The 19,994-nt window shown below is 51.2% G+C and overlaps 1 protein-coding gene across 1 annotated transcript; it reads left to right on the top strand.

Moving 5' to 3' along the window:
- Nucleotides 1–18,356: 18,356 nt before the first annotated feature.
- LOC127301377 (protein TIFY 11a) lies at nucleotides 18,357–19,311 on the top strand. The gene has a single exon (XM_051331605.2). It carries the CDS (start codon nucleotides 18,386–18,388, stop codon nucleotides 19,067–19,069), a length of 684 nt encoding a protein of 227 aa, XP_051187565.1. The 5' UTR covers nucleotides 18,357–18,385; the 3' UTR covers nucleotides 19,070–19,311.
- Nucleotides 19,312–19,994: the final 683 nt, after the last annotated feature.

A 19,994-nucleotide genomic window follows, 5' to 3' on the forward strand; every position in this document is an offset into this window, starting at 1 on the left:
GAACGATACTGGAGATCCACTCAGCATACCTGCATGGCCTGATGAATCCGGCGGCCAACATTTTCTCGATCTCTTTCTTGACTTCTTCCAGAATTTCGGCCCTCATCTGACGTGCTCGTTGTTGGAACGGCCGAAATCCTTTCTTAAGGGGGAGCCGATGCTCAATGATGCTCCTGTCCAACCCAGGCATCTCCGTGTAATCCCAGGCAAAGCAATCTGGGTATTACGTTATGAGCTATCATCTGTCCCCTGAGCTGTGGATCTAGCTTCTTGCTGATAAAAGTCGGTCGCGGCTTATCCCCGGGACCAATGTCGACTTCCTCCAGCTCGTCAGCCGATGTAAACCCATACCCTAGCTTTCCGTCCCCTGTGAGGTCGACGCCATATACCGGGAGAGCAGGTGGTACGGATGATACAGGCCGATCGCTAGAATCGGCTTCCATCTTGATCATCACCAGGATCTTTCGGCAGTGTCGGAGCCGATCGCGTGGAGCAGCTTCTTCCTTATCTTCGCTATGAGAGCAGTTGCCCTCGCCTCTATCCTCATCAGGGGGGTGCCCCAGTTCTATCATGTTGATGTTGAACGAGTATCCTGGTTGGCACCTCCCAGGGTAAGTGTCGTTAACCCTGTCAACGGCGCACGACGGTGAATTAGGCACTTCTGGTGCCGCCGATGTGAATGACGACGGTGGACGGGACTGAAGTGGCACTTTTCCTCGGTAGGTCCCGAGAGCTGGTTCTAATAGCGAGTGCTGATTCTTCATGACCTCCTTGATCATCCGAACGGCGACATGCTCCAGAGTATTCACCAGGTTCTCAGAATGGTGATGCAACGAGTGAGTCACCATGCCACTAATCTCCTGGCGCACGGCCCTGGTGCGTTCCTCCGACGGGACAGATAGGTCCACTCCATCGAGTGCGCCTTCCGGTGAGAACCCCTTCCACCTGACGCCATGTGAACGGGTTCTGTGATATGAGCCGATGAGGTCGGCTTCGAGGATGACTTTGATCTCGTCATACTTCTTCTTGAGCTCGTCCGTCAGATCCTCGTACGTGACTGGCGTGCCGTCCGCCATCTCAGATGTAGATGGCGATGTGGTTGATGTAGAAGCTTGTCCCACCGGGCGTGCCAGAATGTGTTGTCGTCAGAAACCCACCGGCGGGCAGCGACGGGCAACACCGTAGAGCCGGGAACAACCTAGAGCTGCGGCTGGCTGAGGTCCCTCCGAGCGACGGCCCGCAAAGCCTTCTGGTCACACGTCCGATGCTGATGCAGGCGTGCCACCTGACCTATACCTGGTCGGAAGGTGATGGAGATGCCTCGCTTAGTTTCCTGCATGGCATACACGTAAACATTAAATACGAGCCTCGATCGGCTCTCAGGTTATCCTGTGAATCGGCTCAGGGAGCCGATCCACCCATGATTCGTACGAGGTGCACGAATATATGGTGGTCCTGCTTGATCAAGATAAAGCTAATGAGATCTACGACGATTTAGGGTTTTCACCGCATAATCGGATCATCCTACTCACGGTTGGGCCTCGCGGCCACGCACGGTGATCGTAAGCCGATCCTAAACAAGGCCTAAAAACCAACACGAGGTTGATCCCCGGAACATCCTGTTTAGGGCCAGCGAACGACACCCTACGTGCCGCTGGATCCTCCACCCCTTTGTAAGGCCTAACTATTGCAGATATTAAACTAATCCTTGTAGAACAAGGAGCAATCGTAACGGATCAGATCTACTAAATAATGATCAAGCGGGGTGCCGCCCCCACACCTAAGATAGGTGTGAGGGCGGCTAGACATGCAAGGGTTGCACTACTATAGCATGTTGCGCGAAGAACTATGCTAACCCTAACACATCTATGATAACTACGCTGCTCGCCATCAACAAGGCTTCAGTACGAGCAACGCATGAACAACGTGGAGCTTGTGCTGCCTAGATCGCAAGATGCGATCTAGGCAGCATGTCGCTTACCGGTAGAAACCCTCAAGACGAAGGAGTTGGCGATGCGCCGAGATTGATTTGTTGGTTGAACGTTGGTTGTTGTTTATTCCATAAACCCTAGATACATATTTATAGTCCAGCGGACCTTCTAATTTAGGCGTGCACCTAACCGTGCACGGGTAAAACTCTATCTAAGATACGATCTATTATATTACAGATATATGGGCAATCTAGCCCAACTTTGCATATAAGGCCGATCTACGTATTTTCTTCATATATAATCTTCAAGCCCATCTTGATCGTGGCCCACCTCTGACTTGGTCAAATTTTGGTGATAACAGTCAAATAAAAATAGCAACGGCCTGGAGTCGATAAAAAGAGGGGTTGCGCCCAGAAATATGGTCAAGTTCTTTATCGAGTAGTACAACTTGAGTCTATGCCCAGGTGCAAGCACCTGTGCATAGGCTCGGGGGCTACTCTTATCGAGAGTATTGTTCACCCTCCCGATAAGATACAAGAAAGAGGAAAAATTGTGGTGTCGATTAAAAGCAAGTTGAGCCTACACCCAAGTGCAAACACTTGGCTGTAGCCTCGGGGGCTACTCCCATTGGGAGCGCTGGCCGCGCACCCGATAGAAAAATAACTTCGACAGCATCTACGGCAATTAAGGTTTGTAGACTCAACTCGATTCTACGACTCGAGTGGAGCCTACTCCCATCGGGAGCACATGGATTTCATCAAGTCTTCCAGAAATATAGTTAAGTTCTTCATCGAGTAGTACAACTTGAGTCTATGCCTAAGTGCAAACACTTACCCATAGACTCGGGGGCTACTCCCATCGGGAGCACTGTCGCGCACCCGAGAGAAAATAATTTCAAGAATCGTCGACATCATCTACGCTACACATGATCTATGACATCGCCTTTGGAGATGATTATGCTTGGAGTCTCTACGCAAGTCTTCGACTTCCCTAGACACTCGGGGGCTACTAACATGGGTATACCCTTCGGGTACCCATTATTGGTATACCTGGATCGGCTCGGCCCAATATGGAGAAGGCCCAACAAGGCAACCCGAAGAAGTAGTCGACTAGAACTCTTGTAAAACCCTAGGCTGGTTGCATATATAAAGCTAGCCATGGCACCCGAAATAGAGAGGACAACAGATAGACAACATAGCCCCGCTACGGCGGCACCCTGTAAACATACTTATGATTATATAGTGGACTGCTAGCAGCACGTAGGGATCCTCCACCGAGGGGACCCGAAGCTGGGTATATCGTGTGCCCAATCTCACTCCCGGAATCTCCATCGTCGCTATCTCCTGAAACCCAAGTCTACAATACGTAGGCATTGGCGAGGTGATCCCTCGTCACTCCGTGAGTAGTTCCCCCATGGACTACGGGTTCTAGCAGTAGCTAGTTGGTACTCTCTCTCCCATGTACTTCAATACAATGATCTCATGAGCTGCCTTACATGATTGAGATCCATCTGATGTAATCGGTGTTGTGTTTGTTGGGATCCGATGAATTGTTACATTATGATCAGTCTATCTATATAAGTTTGTGAAGTTATTGTTGCTGCAATCTTATTGTGTTTAATGCTTGTCACTAGTGCATGAGTGGCATGATCTTAGATTTAAGCTCTATAATTATTGCTTAGATTGTATCTACAAGTTGTTTGCACATGTCTATGTCCGGAACCCGAGGCCCCAGAGTGACAGCAGCTGGGATAACTGGAGGGGATGGCTTAGATATGAGGATCACATGTTTTCACCAAGTGTTAATGCTTTGCTCCGGTGCTCTATTAAAAGGAGTACCTTAATTACCAGTAGATTCCCTTGAGGCCCGGATGCCACCGGCTGGTAGGACAAAAGATGTTGTGCAAGTTTTTCATTGCGAGCACGTATGACTATATATGAAAAACATGCCTACGTATAATTAATAGACTGGATGTTCTGTCTTAATGCTATTTCAATCCTATCAATTGCCCAACTGTAATTTGTTCACCCAACACTTGTTATTGGAGAGTTACCACTAGTGTATATAGCTGGGAACCCCGGTCCATCTTTCATCATCAAATACTCACTCGGTCCTATATGCCATTAGAAGTAGTATCAATAATTTTCTGGTGCCATTGCCTCTGTGTTACTGCTACTGCTCGTATTGTGTTATCACATTATTGCTCTCATATTACTGCTGCTTTCACATCACCTCTGTTACTAGTGCTTTTCCAGGTGCAGCTGAATTGACAACTCAGTTGTTAAGGCTTATAAGTATTCTTTGTCTCCCCTTGTGTCGAATCAATAAATTTGGGTTTTACTTCCCTCGAAGACTGTTGCGATCCCCTATACTTGTGGGTTATCAATACTCCATCGCAAACATGAACTTAAGTTGAAGCATTTAGAAGCTAGGCGAGACTTATTCATGTTTTACCTCTACTTATTTATCTATCTTTCTAAAGTGTCCACCTTTTATATTCAGATTTCTATAAGAATACGCTATGACTATTATAGGATGTCTTTTACTTTTCATTATGCATTCATATGGTCCATATTACGTTCGCCTATGTCACACTTTGTGAATTATCATTGAACATCCTTACATTGAATATTTGATATCACTTCATAAACTATCTTGTATATTGCTACTCCTTTGAGATTGAATCATTTGACTTTATGTAGCAATAGTAATCATCTTTGATACCCATTTATTGTATTAAGCTGTAAAGTCCATGTTAGTTTTATCACCTTCATACTCGAGGACGAGTATAAGTTAAGCTTGGGGATGTTGATGCATGCAAAATGCATACATGAACTTTGCATTGTATTATTTATATTTCAATCATATTTGCATCATATAAGGGTTATATCATTGTTTTATATTGATTTTGGGGGTATTTCAAAGTTTCCCTATTTTCTGGAATTAACCCTGCACTGTCAGAAAACCCTCTTTTCTATATTTTGATGTTTTAGGGACTCAAACGATGTCCAAATCACCTGAGATTTTACGAGGATCATTTTTTGGAAGAAAGAAGGAGTACGATCCAAGGAAGCGGAAAAAAGGAAGTCCGAGGACCAAAAGGGGTAGGCCCACGCGGCAAGATTCCTTGGTCGCGTGGGGTGCCCCATCCTGGCCCTCGAGCCTCCGATGTCGTCCGTTTTCATCTCCGTGCCTCCATCTTGACCTAAAAACGTCTATAAAAATACTCCCCGATGCCTTTCGGAGGGGAGCACCGCCAAAACACAGAACCACGAAAATAGAGACCTGTAGCTGCAGATTGGAGGGGGAAAACTCTGGCGGGGCGCTGCCGGTGTGGTCTCCGCCTCCTCCAACGACTCCACCATCGTCACCATGATGAAGAGGGAGTAGTCCACCCCTGGACTATGGGTTTGTGGAAGTAACTTATGTATCTCTCATCTCTTTGAGCTTCACTAATTAGCGCCGTATGAGCTGCTGAACATGATTACAGTCATCTATCTAATACCTTTGTGGTGGATCATTTTATGAGTTAATATATGTTTGAGATTGCAATATTTTTATTTCAGTTATGAAAGTAGATTCATATTATGTACCATGTTCTTGTTTACTTGTTCTGATCAAACTTGTGTACGAGGGCGTGTGAGGGAACGTATGCATTAGATGGAGTAATGGGGGTGGCTAGTGCGGTGAAAGTGACAAAAATTCCGCGATCCACTCGGGTGTTTACCTTACTTTGTTACCTCACTAGGGATAAAGAGAATACCATGCTACCGTGGATGTGGTGTGACCATGCCACTTCTCCATTACTAGATCTAGCATGTTCTTATTTTAACTTCATGGCATAGAACTTAATGCTATACTCTGGTTTATCTTAATTACTAGGGTGTTATGATTTAGTTCGCATCTTGGTGGAGTATAAGAGATATTAATAAACAAAATATCCCTATGTTAGGACATGATACCCATATAACTAGTAACTTGTCATGAAACCTTTATGTTGCAATCATATATGTCAATTCTAGTGTTCTATTGTTTACCACTTTATAAAAGAGAGAGTGCATTTGTGAAACTATGAATCTCAGTCCATTTTTTATCATAAGAAACACCTTTCCAACACTTTATACAACTTTTTATTTTCAGCTATTTAAAATCCGAAAATACAAAAACACTTTTATTTCTTGCATTCACAATGCAAAAACCAAAAGTATCATCCATTATTGTTTTCACCATCATTTGCATATCAAGTTGTTTTTTGGAGTTGTGCAAGTAGAGAGATATATCCCACCAGTTCCACACACCACACTTTTTTCTAGCACTGTTGCATTACCATCCATATCATTGCATATTTATTTCTCGTTTGCATTTATTATCTTTTCACATCTTTGCTTAGACTACTCATAGTGGGAGTAACTAAGGTAGTAACATAGAGCTACATGCATTGACAACTAGGCAAATTGATGACATGGCATGACATTGAATGAAGAAAGAGATGGTTGAAGTAACTAGATATGTTAACATAATATCACACTTTTCAATGTAGAATGAGTCTACAATCTAATTAATACACTCATCCATGATACTACATCTAAGTTACTATGCACTATGAAGGTAGTAACATAGTCTAGTGTCATATGCATGACACTAGTCAATGTTACTCCCCACTATGACTAGTCTTACACCTTGTGCTTGACAACCACTTGGTGAGGTTGAGGGCACAAAAAAATTTCTTAGTTTTGTAGGTCTCATAAGAGAAGAATAAGAAGATAAATCCTTAACACACAGTTCCCCGAGAGTTTGATATTACCCTCAAGTCACCCTCATGGGGAAAACACATCTTCCACATCTACAAACTCAGCACTTGGAGCTCAACCTAAGCGTATACACTCTACGCCCATCAACAACCCACTCACAGTGTGTCACCTTCAAAGGAAGGGGCCACATGAAAAAGCGATGAGGAACGGCGGCAACAATGGCAAGGAAGAGGCGTCGGAGATAACCGTCTGGTGGCATGTTGGGAACCCTGTGATGTCCTAGCCCATGCAACACAGGGACGTGTACCGCATCCTGTAAGTCCGGGATATAAAAATTAAACGCACACGTAGAGATCCACGAATAGTACATGATTTTCTAGTTGCCTCATTTAAATTTGGACTTAACTACTAATCCCGAGATACTGATAACCTGCTAGTGCATGGAGTAATTGTAGCACCTATCAATGTGAAAGTATTGGGTATCGAACCGTTGGAGAAAGAAGATAAAACAATATTCTCTCAAACTAGAGTGCCACAATTCTAGTTATCTATGCAATAAACATGCAAACTGTGGTTGGTTGTTTTTAAGTTTTAAAGCAAGCAAAGTAGTGGTTATGAGAATGTCATAAATTCCCCAATCCTCTGTGGAGCAGGAGGACTAAACAAATGTTTTATTTCTTAGTTAACAATGGACATAGGTTCATGGGTTCACTCAATCCTTCTATCTCAACTATGGTGCTGCACATAGATAATAAAGTACACAAAAGTTATATGGAGAGCATGTCCTAAAACATGAAGTTGAGAATGAAAATGGCAAAAGGGTATTGTCATGCATGCCAGTATTCAGGGGCGGAGCTTAGTTGAAACAAAACCAGGCTATGGCCCAATCAACTTTGAAGATTTTCTTCCTACATATTGTTTAGTTTAGCCTAATAACAGCCCATATTAGTCTCTTTAATCCTATTAGCCCGTCCAATTTTTCCTCACAAGCTCCGCTACTACCAGTATTGTCACTTAGCCCCAAGTAAATGTTGTTGATAGTAAGCCATATTGTTTCTCTCACTCGGTTCTCCAATACCGGGCACATCTACATACATCATACTTCTTAATTTATATAAAATATAAATACAAAAGCACATGGAAAGGTTTATTTGTCGCGCACATCGCGCACCCCTCTCATCTATCTACACTTGGTGTTGTCAAACACAACATGACATGGGTAAACAAGGCATTAAGTGTAACTCAAAAATCTTAACCGACGCAATAGACAATCATAATGTGCTTCCAAAGTATGAAAAACTATAAAAGTTCCAAAACAACGGTAGATGCATAACATGTATTATCTCACACCACCACAAACACCATCAAGGTAACACATATATGGCCAGTCAGCAGCTCATGTGGCTCTAATTAGTGAATACCATAGAGGGATTGGATCAAGATACTACCACAAACCAAAAGTACAGAGGGTTTACTACTCCCCTCTCATGGTGGAGGGCGACGTGGAGTCGTTGTTGAAGATGGAGAGGCCACCAGAGTCTAGAGGTGATTCCGGCAGTGGTTCCCCTCCAACCTTCCTCCTACGACGAACTACTGTGTGTCTGTTTTGATGTTTTTGATCCGTTCCTCCATGTGCGAAAAAATAAAATACCATGGGGTATATATTAGTGCCATTTTATGTCAAAACATGTGGGTGTGCAAAATATTAAGGAGAATTAGACGGCCGTGGGGAAGATCCTCCCGATGGCATGGCTAGGATATGGGCCCCTGCCATGGGCCTGGTCTCCCGGCATGTTTATCTCATGGGCGTCTACTTTGGCATTTTGTATGTTTCTTGAGAATTCGAAAGCGTGTACTTTGATCTTGCTCTTTTTTGAGTCTCATAGCTCCTAAAAAATGAAAAATACTGAAAAGAGGTATTCTGTCTCCAAAAAATTGAATACTAAATAAATGGAGACATTATGGAGAATCCCCAAAATTAATGTAAGACATGTTGACAACATCATATATCTTGTAAATATCATACAATATTATATCAACGTCACCAAAGTTAATGGATACATTTTCTACATTTTTTTCAAACAACCTCCGAACGTATGGCTAGATTCTATTGTAAGGAGAGTGAAAAAGCATCCTTGAGCGAAAAAATTAATTAAAGCAAAACTCCAACTTGTCCCATTGCCAGGGGATTTCCCTTGGCCAATATTTCTAAAATCTCGATGGTAACTGTTTTTTTTGTCGGTACCCATTGCTATAAGAAAATACAGGTATTCCTCAAATTTATAAAATTTACTCAACTATGAATAACTATAATATAATATATTTTAAATTTCGCTTAAAAAATCTCGGACAGTGTCCATGTGTATTTTTTTTCGAGAACGAGAACAAAAAAAAGCATTGCCCAGTGCTAACGTATGCGGACAGAGATCGAGCAGAGAAGAAGGAAGCAAACAGAACTTGTCCGATCAGATAGCTCAACGGTGCGTAGGTGAGGTAAAAAACCGTGTCTCCGATCCGGTTAGTTATTTACGCAGCAGCTTAGTTACGGACGGTGCGCGCCGCATGTTGAGGTGCTGTTGACCTTGTTTTTTTCCTTGAGAGCAACCACATATTTCATTAATTGAACACCAAGTTACATGAAGCAACACATGTGGAAACTAAAAGACAAACCGGGATAAAATGATTATCCTGAATTTGCAGATAAAAACCTAAAAGACCGAGAAATACAAAACGATCTCTAGGGTTTGCTGCAACCACCGTAGCCAGCGGCCGCCGTCCAATTCCAACGCCGCCGAGACGAACGCAAGAAGAGACGCCGAGCCTCCACCTTTGCAAGATCCAAAAAACCATCATCGCCATCGAGGCTTTGTGAGTCGATGAACAGGCCTGCTGCAAGCAACGAGGCACATGTCGCTGTGGCATGTCGACCGGGGGACGTCACCGTGCTGTCTTGGACCAAGATACGCCGCCTCCCATCGTCGAAGTCGGAGAAGAACGACATAACCACCACCTCCGGACCAACATCTTCGCTCCAGAAGAACCACCTCGCCCCGGCCCCCAGCGCCGTCGTGAACAACGACAAACACCAGTGACACGTTGAGAAACAGATCTCGCCAGATCTGAAGAACGACGAGAAGACCAAGCCGCCGACCTGAAAGATCGACAAGCACACGTTGCCAACAACTCCGAGACGCCGCCGTGAAGGTCGCCGCCGGTGTGGGAGTGGAGTTGTGGCAGATTTATTTCCCCGGGCGCCGCTCCCACCACCCCAACGACGCACCATAGGAGACAAAAACTAACCCTAACTACTAGGCCAGAACGGAGGAACGAGGTTCCCCCTCCCTCATGCCGCCGCCAGAGCGGCAAGCGGAGGGAGAGGAAACCAGGCCCAACGCCCTGGCCGGAGATTGGGAAGATTGGGGATCGCCTCCGCCGCCGCCTCTCAGGAGCGGAAGAGGAAAAACGTTTTATCGTTCCGTCCTTTCCGACTTGTCAGAAAGTATGAGTTGAGGCATATGGATCAAGAGTGAGATTTGTCCATCCCGATAACGGATAGATCTGCTGTTGACCTTGTTGAGATAACTACGGGCAAGATGGTTGACGTACCGGAGCTGGATCATTCGGTGCTAGCTGGAGAAGCACGAATCGCACGATGCATGTTCCATGTGCCTAGCAGGCAAGCAACTCATGCATTCGGCGCCAAACTGTTAGGCGTCTCCATCGATCGATCACGCCCGTGCCTTGGCCTGCCTAACAAAGGGCAGCGCTAGCTGTAGGAGTAGCGAGTAGCACGCGGCACACGCGACATGCCTCAGGGATGTCACGCGCGCGGCACCATGCACGCACGACGCGCCGGCCGGGCCACCGTGCACACGCGCGCGCGCTGGCACCAGCTAGCAAGGAAGATGCCCGCGGTATGTATCTGGGCGGCTGTCCGCGGCAATCTAAGAGTATCTTCACTCGCGTCATCTAAACCGCATTCGGCAATTATGTCAGATTGGCCGAATGAGCGACCGGCACTGCAACGAATTGCCACGTTTGGGAAGCGTCCGTTCCAGCTGCGTGGCCTGCCCCAAAGAGATTTCGCAATAAAAATAAAAGTAAAGATCGTCGTGATTTAATAGTAATTGTTCCCACCATTAGAGCATCTCCAGTCGAGTCCCCCAAACCGTCCCCCAAACCGCGCCGGATCGAGCGTTTGGGGGACGTGTTTTGTTCGTGCCGTGTTTGGGGGACGTCGCTCCCCAGCCGCGTCCCCCAAACGCCGCCCCCAATCAGAAATTCAAATAGATGCATTCAAAAGAGATCGTTCCCGCCGATTCGTCGCGATCAGAGTAGCGGCGATCGATCAAAGTACTGGGCGCGCGATCATATTACAGACCGGTGGTGCATGCAAATTAGAAGAAGGGGCAGGGGTTGGTCGACGGCGTCGTGTCCTGAGTCGACGCAGGCCCGTCGAGCACGACGACCTCGTCGCGATCTACCTGTTCCTGTGCATGGTGCGTCTGCTCCGTCGCCGACGCGGAGGCCGACGCAGGTGTAGCAGTAGAAGACGCGTCAGCCTGCTCTTCTTCTTGTTGCTGCCGCTGCCAGGGCCGCCGCGTCCGCCGCCGCCATTTTGGCTTCGATGTCGTCGAGGATCTGGCCTTTGAAGAAGTTGTGCGCCGCTCGCGTCCGGGAAGACATTCCCTCTGTCGACGTTCTCAGCAGGGACATGTCGTCCCTGCGTTTCTTGAGCTCCAGCTTCTCCTCTTGCCTCTTGAGCAGCTCGGCCCACCTTTGGTCGGCCTTCTTGTCGCAGGAGATAAAGGTCGAGGTGACGTCGGCGAGGCATTTCGTGATCGACGCATGCGTCTTCTCAGACGACGCAGCGTCGGCCAAGGCGGCCTTGGCAGCCTTGTTGCCAGTAGGACGCCCTGTCGAAGTTGCCAGCGGCGCGTCCAGATCAATGGCGTCCTTCCCCTTGGACAGCGACAAGCGCGTCAGCCGCCATTTCTCATTCATTTTGAGCTTGCCATAGCAATGCATCAGCGCGAACGGCTTATGCCCATCTGAATTCCTCGCGTAAACCTCCATGGCCCTATCAAACTAACCAAAGGAAGCAGAGTCATTTCATCGAACACAATGTAAGCGCTACAGATTATGGAAGAAACAGTCGTACCAGTTGGGCGACGTCGGCGCCGCTGTCGCCTCTGGTCTCTAAGTCCTGATGGTACCCATGGAAGGAGTTCACCGACACCTGGATGATGGCCCATCGCGTCGACATTGGCTTCTGGCTCCTCTTCATTGTCACTTTCTGGTAGTCGCTGTTGATGAGCTTGCGCTCATCGAACTCGGCCTTGATCCTCGCCCAATACTTCCCGCCTTTTTGGTTGGCGCCGATGATGGAGTCATGGCTCACCGTCGCCCACGACTCGCACAGACAAAGATCTTCCAGAGGCGTCCACTTCGGGCCTCGTGTGCCCGACGCCTTCTTCTTCTTCTTCGTCCTCACGCCGTCCGCGTCTACCTCCACGAGATCATCGTCACCGGCACCCTCGTCGTCCTCTTCGTCAACGCCCTCTTCGTCCTCATCGTCGTCCTCCTCGTCGTCCTCCACCCCCTCCTCTTCCTCGTCGTCCTCCTCCTCAACCCCGTCGTCCTCCTCAGCTCCGGCGCCGTCGTATTCGAGCGGACCCCTGCGGCCGGTGAAAGGGTCGCCGTCCGGACCGAGTCCTGGCTCGCGCTGCTCGTACGCCGGGGAGTAGAGGTTGTTGGGGTTGAAGCCGCCGTGCGGCAGCGCATCCTGGTAGTGCGGCGACAAGTTAGGCGTCACGCACCCGGGAGTGGCGGAGGGGCCGTCGTTGTAGAAGGCGGCTTGCGACGGAGAGATCACTCCGGGAACGTACACCGGCATGGACGTACTCCATGGGCTCGCGTTGGTGGCGGCGATACACCCGGCCATTACGTGATGGTGCTGGCGCGCCGCCTGAGCCTTCTTCTCCAGCTCCACCGCCCTCCGTCCTTTCCGCTCCGCCGTCGATAGCTTCCGGCGCAGGCAATCTTGCTGCCATTGATCTTCGGTCATTCCTTCAGGCTTCTTCTTCGCAGCCGGCGCCTTCCGCGGCTTCGCGAACGGCGCTTTCGCCCCTATCGTCGCATTGCCCGGCGGCTTCTTGGCCGCTTTCTTCGCCATCTTTTTGGGGGCTGTCGGCGGCGCCATGGAATGGGGAGAGGGTAGCGGCGGCGGGTGGACGGCGGGAGGAAGAAAGAAATCGGCGGATAGGAGAAATGAATCGGCGGCGGGATATGTTTTGGGAGGCCTGTGCGCGGCGGTATAGGCGCGATTTGGCGGGAGCGGCGGGATTTGGCGGGAGTGTGAGACGACTTTTCCCTGTGCCGCTGACGGGTCGGCCCCGCGTCGGTTGGCCTCGCTTTTCGTTGTGTCCGGCGTCCCCGGAGCGTCCCCTGTGGGACGGGGACGGGCTCGGGGCGCCGGACACCGTATAGGGGCGCGCCGGACAAAAATGGGCTTTGGGGGACGCGGCTGGAACGCTTTTTTTGTCCGGCGCGCCCCAAATCCCTTTGGGGGACGCTTTGGGGGACGCGACTGGAGATGCTCTTAATTGGCCGTCATGGTCGACCCGATCAATATTACAGACCATGCAAATTGAACATAATTAGAAGAAGGAGATCAACGATGTCGACGGCGCCTGTTGAGCTGACACTAGCCCATCTAGCATGATGACCTCGGCCTGTTCTGTCAGTGATGCCGATGCCATCGCTGGTGCACTCGTCGATGCCGACGCACGTGCACTCGCTAATGCGGATGTATGTGTGCTGGTATGCTGCCGGTGCCTCTAGAGTTGAAGTTGATGATGCCATGGACGCGTCCATTTTAGCCTCGATCTCTTCGAGGATCATGGCTTTGTAGAAACTATGCGCCGTCGGAACATGAGAATCCATTCCCGCTCGCGAGACAACCAAGAGCATGAATTCATTTTTGTGTTTATTAATGGTGACACGCTTCTTCTTGATCTGCATTTTCTTTTCTTCCTTCTGGAGTACCGGCGCCTATCTCTCGTCGGCCTTCTTTTCGCGAATGAGCAAGTTCGATGAGATATCGGCAAGGCACTTGTTGATCGACGACTAGATCTTCTCTGTCGATGCTGCTTCAAGCGCGGCAGCCTTGGCCATCTTGTTGCATGTAGGGCGCCTGCCGAGCTACGAGCAGCATATCCAGATCAATGATGTCATTTTTCCCTTTGACATGGAGATGCGCGTCAACATCCACTTCTCACATGTTTTGAGTTTGCTATAGCAATGCAGCAAGCCGAATTTTCTATGGCCTTCTGGATTCTTCCGGTAAAAGAGAAGAGTGTGATTCAAATAATCAAAGGAAGTGCAAAGACAATCATGTATATCCACATAGAAAGAGACGCGAGAAGAGACGACGTCACACATACCTGGTCGACGTGGGTAGTGCCGTTGTCCTCCCTTAGCTCGATTTCGGAATGGTAGCCATGGAAGATGTTCACCTGCGCCTATATGATGGCCTAGCGCGTCAATATTGCCTTCTTGCCCCTCTTCATTATCATCGTGGCGTAGTCCTTGTCGAGCGAACATTGCCTTGATCCTCTCCCAATAGGAGCCATATTTCTGATTAGCGTCGGTGATCGCGTAGATGCTCACCGTCTTCGGGAGTCGCACAAGAGGTCGCGGTCTTGCCCCGACCAGGGTGACCTATTGGCCAGGCGGCGTGTCCTCATCTGCCTCGTACCACCTATCATTGTCGACCTGGTCGAAAACATGGTTCATCTCCTCCTGCTCCGTGCCCTAGGCCTCCACGATCGCGACCACTCACGCTCCTCCGCCCCACGCTTCTCCGTGGTCAGTGAGAACCGCTCGCGAGCAGCCAACATGAGCTTCACCCATATCGTGTGCACCCTACGAGGCATGGCACGGAGGAGGCGAGGGCGCTGGAGAAGGAAGAGGTGGACGGGGCCGCTGTGAGTCGTTTCAGACAGCGAGGCCGCGCGCACGGGATTTCAAAAGCGGTGGACGTAGCGGGAAACTTCATGGGTGGAAGCCCCGAGCCATCGTTCCATGCGCGGGGCAACATTCCCACGCTCGCCCTAGCGACATCGCGTCTGCCATAGACACGTTGCGTTGAGCCTGCCGCGTTGAGCCTGCCTTGGCAGCGCCATCCACGAAAGATGAAACCGCGTGGCCCAAATGGATGACAGCGTTGAGTGCTGCGTGCGACCAAAACAGACGTACAGGTAGACATCGGCTAAATTTGGGTGGCCGTTTGCAGATGGCCTTAAGGCATCTCCAACCGGCTGACCCAAACGGACACGCTGGGAAGTTCGTTTTGGGCCGTTTGGGTGGCCGCCCGGACACGCGGACAGCGGCCCGCGTCCGCGTGTCCGTTTGGGTCGCACGCTACGCCCAACGCGCGGACGCATCGCATAATGGGAGAAACACAAAAACAAAAGGAAAATGGCAAATTTAAACGATATTTGATTAAACATATGCCCTATTTTGGGCAAATTTGTACATAGCCCTATTTTGGGCAAGTAACTAACAAAAGAAGCCCCTATATGGGCTTTTAAATATAAACTAAAAACCCTCTATTAGGGTTTGGTCGGCGGCGCGGTGGCCGCCGGTGCGCCGCCTAGCCCCTGTGGGCGTCGTCGGCGACGTCGTCGTCGTGGACGAGGTCCCCGGGCGGCGAGGCGCTGTTGTGGCTCGACCGCGCCGGGGACTCCGGCCACGGAGACCACGGGGCCTCCTCCCGAGGCCGAGTGGGGGTCCGGAGCCAGCCGAGGCTGCGGCGGCGCACGGAGCAGCGCCTCCTCCCCGAGGCGCTGCTGCCCTCTCTGCCCGGGCGCGGCGCCTGGCCTCTGGCGCCGCCGCTGCTCCGCGCGGCGCTGGCCTCTGCGCCGCTGCTCCTCGCGGCGCTCCTCGTCGGCGCGGCGCCTGGCCTCCTCCCGCCCTGCCTCCTCCTCCTCCCGTTGCGCCTGGCGGGCCTGGGCGTAGAGCTCCCAGCCCTCCGCCTCCTCGACCTCCCGCCGGGCCGCCTCCTCCATCTCGGAGGTGCGAATGGCCGCATGGAGGTGCGGCCATTTCGCCTCCTCCTCCGCCGCCGAGATCATCAGCGCGCGCGCGGAGGTCCGGGTCCTCCTCCGAGGACTCAGGCTTCGGCTCGAGCAGGAGAGGCGGCGGTTGCGGCAATGCCGCACCGCCGCGGGCGGCCTCTCCGATGTGGAGGCCGCCTCGGTTTCTTCCCGCAGCCCGCAGCGCCGGCGGCCGAGGGCGGCTGCTGCTCGCCTCGTCGTCGTTGGCGGAAGCGAACCGTCGCTTGGCCATGGCGGCAGTTTCGCTGCGGGGAGTGGAGTGGGGACTGGAGTGGACGGATCTGCCGATGGAGAGGCAGTCGTCCAGTCCCCATTTAATAGACTCCCTGGTCACCGACAGGTGGGCCCCAGGGAGACGAGGCGACCAGCGCCCGGACGCGAGCGGACGGCGCGTGCCATCCGCGGCCACGCAAACCTAGCCCAGATTTGGGCCGGGTTTGCGTCGTTCCGGACGCCGCGGCTGTCCGCTTTTGCGGTGCGTCCCCGCGCTGGGCCGCGTTTTTGTCCGGCTCGACCCAAACGGACGTGCGGGCGCGGTTTGGATCGCGCGGTTGGAGATGCCCTTAGCTGCTGCATGTATCGGCGCCTTCCCCGTGCCCGGCCGATGGCTTTCGAACGATCATGCCCTACCCGCGCGTGCGGCAATGCACAGGTACATACGTGACTACGTGAGGGAGCCCGGTCGATCCCGATGGCTTGCCGCGCCTCGTGACTCTCGTGGGACGAGATAAACTGAAAGAAGAGACGGCGACCGTCACGTCCCGTGCTCCCGCTTGGACACCATCCAGGTACTCTGCTATCTGTTGCTGCCGCTACGTACGTACTCGACCAGCCCTGGGGGTTGCAAATGTGACGACCATCACCATGGTACATTCCCGTGTGCTGTGGAGGCCAAGGAAACACGCGTTCCAGCCACCATTATATATGTTACTCCATCAGCATTTTGTGTTCAATTATGTTACAGAAACTAGTTAGATAAACCAGCAAGAACTAAATTATGGTTGGATGGTTAAAGTGTAATGGTATCCCAGTCTACGAGGGATTAATCCCCAGATACGGTGCCACACTTAGATGTCTCATAAAAACGGAATATCTAGGGAGGTGTTGTTCCGTCGATAACGAGAAATTTGCGGTGAGTTCGTCTTTCTTAACAGTTTTTCTAGATTCGGTCTTTTAAAGGTGCTCATAAAGTTTGTACTGTTTTTCAAAAAGGAAGGTTAGATTAACCAACATGAAGGCACGTGCACGATCTCCACTGGTTCTCCACTTGTTCCGCTAGTCCTTTGCTTAATATTCATGCAGGCTCTCATCCCCCGCCCTTCGCGTCGCTATAGTAGTTGGGAGAGCTTTCCTCAGATTCGGGCTAGACCGAGGCCCTCCTCGGCGGCGATGCTGGCTCGGAGTGGCTGAGGCGTGGCTCTGGCCACCATAGTGTGAATAGGACACCGATATCCGTTGACCAGATCTGGTGCAGTATGGGGTGTGTCTCTTCCTAGTGATGAGCTCTGATGGATGGAGCCGGTGGTAAGCACCGCTGCCGCATCGATGTTCGTTAATAAGGTTAAGCGTTGCCACGCTTTGATCTGGGATGTTGATCTGCTGATGTTCCTCTTGTTTGTCCACCGTGGTGGCGAGGGGAAGGGAAGGAGTAGAGGCGACACCGATGGATCTGCAGGATGATTGGGATCTTCTTTCGTTCCGGAGCATCGGTGTGGTGCTGGACGGGGGCAGAAGAGCTCCCAACGAGCTTCCTTGGAGGAAGAAGTCAGAGTTCCCTCTAAAGGTGAGCCTCGCATATCTGCTTCTCCTCTCGGTCGACCTTTGTGGCGAGGGAGAGGGTGGTAGGAGTTTTAGCCGCTGCTATCTTCGGCCATAAGGATGTTCATGTTGCGCTCGGCCTTTGATGCTTGAGCTTCTTCTTCCTCCTTGAGTGGAGGCTCTTCTACGAGCACGGCATGGCGGTCATCGCCACGGCTTCCCCAAGTGGTTTCGTCCCCAGTGGAGGCAAGGGTGGCTTTGTTTGTTGGCCAACGATCATCGTGACACCTCTACACTCGATCGCATTTTGGCCATTTTCTGTGGGGTCCTGATTGTACAAAAATATTGCGTTGTAATTTTAGTTTTTCTAGGATCCTTCCTAAAATTGTACACCGGTCTAATACAGACTCCAGGTTTTTTGTTTAGGATTGTTCTTATATATCCTTATTTAGTTGACCTGAACTAGGGATAAGAGTAGGGAGGGTCCCTAATTAACCAAGGGAAACTAAGCAGCACTTATCCTCATCCGAGCTGTTGGATCGGCCAACACCATCACACATACACACGAGGACCCCCCCCCCCCCCCCCCCCCCACACACACACACACACACGACCACGAGGTAATTGCACTTGTTACTCGAATTAGGGATATGACAGTGGTAGAGATCCAGGCTCTCATTTACTATTCTTACTGCCAGCCGCGTACTTCCCAGGACGGGGTGGCAAGAGCGGTTGCTGCTCGCGCCAGCGCGAAAATGACCTGTTCAAACGCACGCGGCGCACTCATCCCTCTCCTCTCTCCTCTCCTTGTCGATCGCGTCGCGCAATGCGCATGCCGCAGCTCGCTACTACCCACGTTCTCCCTCATCACCTCCTCTCGCCATCGCTGATAACCGACTCCTCCTCCTTCTCGTCCTCGTCTCTCGTCTCTATAAAAAACCCCGCCTCCGCGACCCCGGCCCCGGCCACGACCCAATCAATCGATCCAGCACAGTTAGTGGAGCCAGCAGACCGAGGCCATCGATCGCCACCGCCGAAACCCTCCCTCCAGTCGATGGCGACTGGGTCCGCGACCAAGGACTCCGCCGCCGCACCTCGCCGTTTCGCCTTGGCCTGCGGCGCGCTCAGCCAGTTCGTCAAGGCGTCTGGCGCGGCGGCGAGCGTGGCGGCTGCAGCGCAGGAAACCCACGGCCCGCCGGCCGAGGGTGCGCAGCAGCTGACGATCTTCTACGGGGGGAGGGTGGTGGTGCTCGACGGCTGCACGCCGGCCAGGGCCGCCGAGCTGATCCTGTACGCGACGGCGGCGGCCACGCCAGCTGCGCTGCCGCCGATGCTGGTGGACGTTCCGATAGCGAGGAAGATGTCCTTGCAGCGGTTCCTCTCGAAGCGCAAGGACAGGTGCGTCCCCGAGGTCGAGATGGCGCCGCCGCCGCCGCCGGCGAAGAAGGGCAAGACGGAAGCTTCCTCCTGGCTCGCCCTGGGTAGCTTAGGAGACATGCACGCGCAGTGATCGGATTCATCGCATCAACATGACAACAATAACCTACGTACACGTGTACCGAGCTGCGACCTGTGGGATGCATGCATGCTCCCCTCCGTGCGAGCGCGGTGTCTTAGTTTGATCGTCGTACCCACGGCCAAGTACCCCACTAAAATTGTTGAACTGCGTGAATATTTATATGCGCATTGTATGTTTCTTAATTAGTATGTACTACCTTGGTTCCAATAAATAAATTTTTTCTTCTTCTAAAAGTCAAACTACATGAAGTGTGGTCAAGTTTTTATCCATTGTAATTTAGGGGTAACTGAACTATGTACCGTATTGTCAAGTTGTCTTAGGCTGGTCATAGTGGGGAGTAACTTAGACTAGTAACTTTTTTTTTGAAACGAGGCAAAAGCTTTGCCTTTCATTGATATAGGAGAAAAGAGTTGCCCGTTTATGAGGAAAACTGGCAGAAAAACCGTTACAACACGACACCACACGTCAGCCCCGAGGCTGCGCTCCACACGGGTCGACGACCAACCAGGTCGACACCACACCTCAACGCAACAGGCGGAGGCGAAAGACCAGAGCCACCGCTCAAACTACCACGCCGACCCCGAGGCCGCGCTCCGCCTGGCTGAAGACGAACCTGCCTCCGCCGAACCACCAAAACACCCAACAAGTCTCTCTGTCCGGTGGACGTCCAAAGCGAGGCCCCAAGAGGCAAAGCGACACAATAGTGCCGCCCACGTCCGATCCAGCGAAGGATCTAGGGTTTCCCCCGGAGAGCCCGAGCGGAGATCAAGAAATACCCGCTTCGACGACGCCTTCAAGAAGGATGCGGCGCCCACGGGCGTCACCGTCATCGGTCCTGGCCGGCCGCCAAGACAAAGCTTTCGCCTAGCAAAGAGTCCCGAAACCTCGCGCCCGCCTAACAAGGACCGGCACAGAC

The sequence above is a fragment of the Lolium perenne genome, chromosome 4 (genome assembly GCF_019359855.2).
Source record: "Lolium perenne isolate Kyuss_39 chromosome 4, Kyuss_2.0, whole genome shotgun sequence".
NCBI lineage: Eukaryota > Viridiplantae > Streptophyta > Magnoliopsida > Poales > Poaceae > Lolium > Lolium perenne.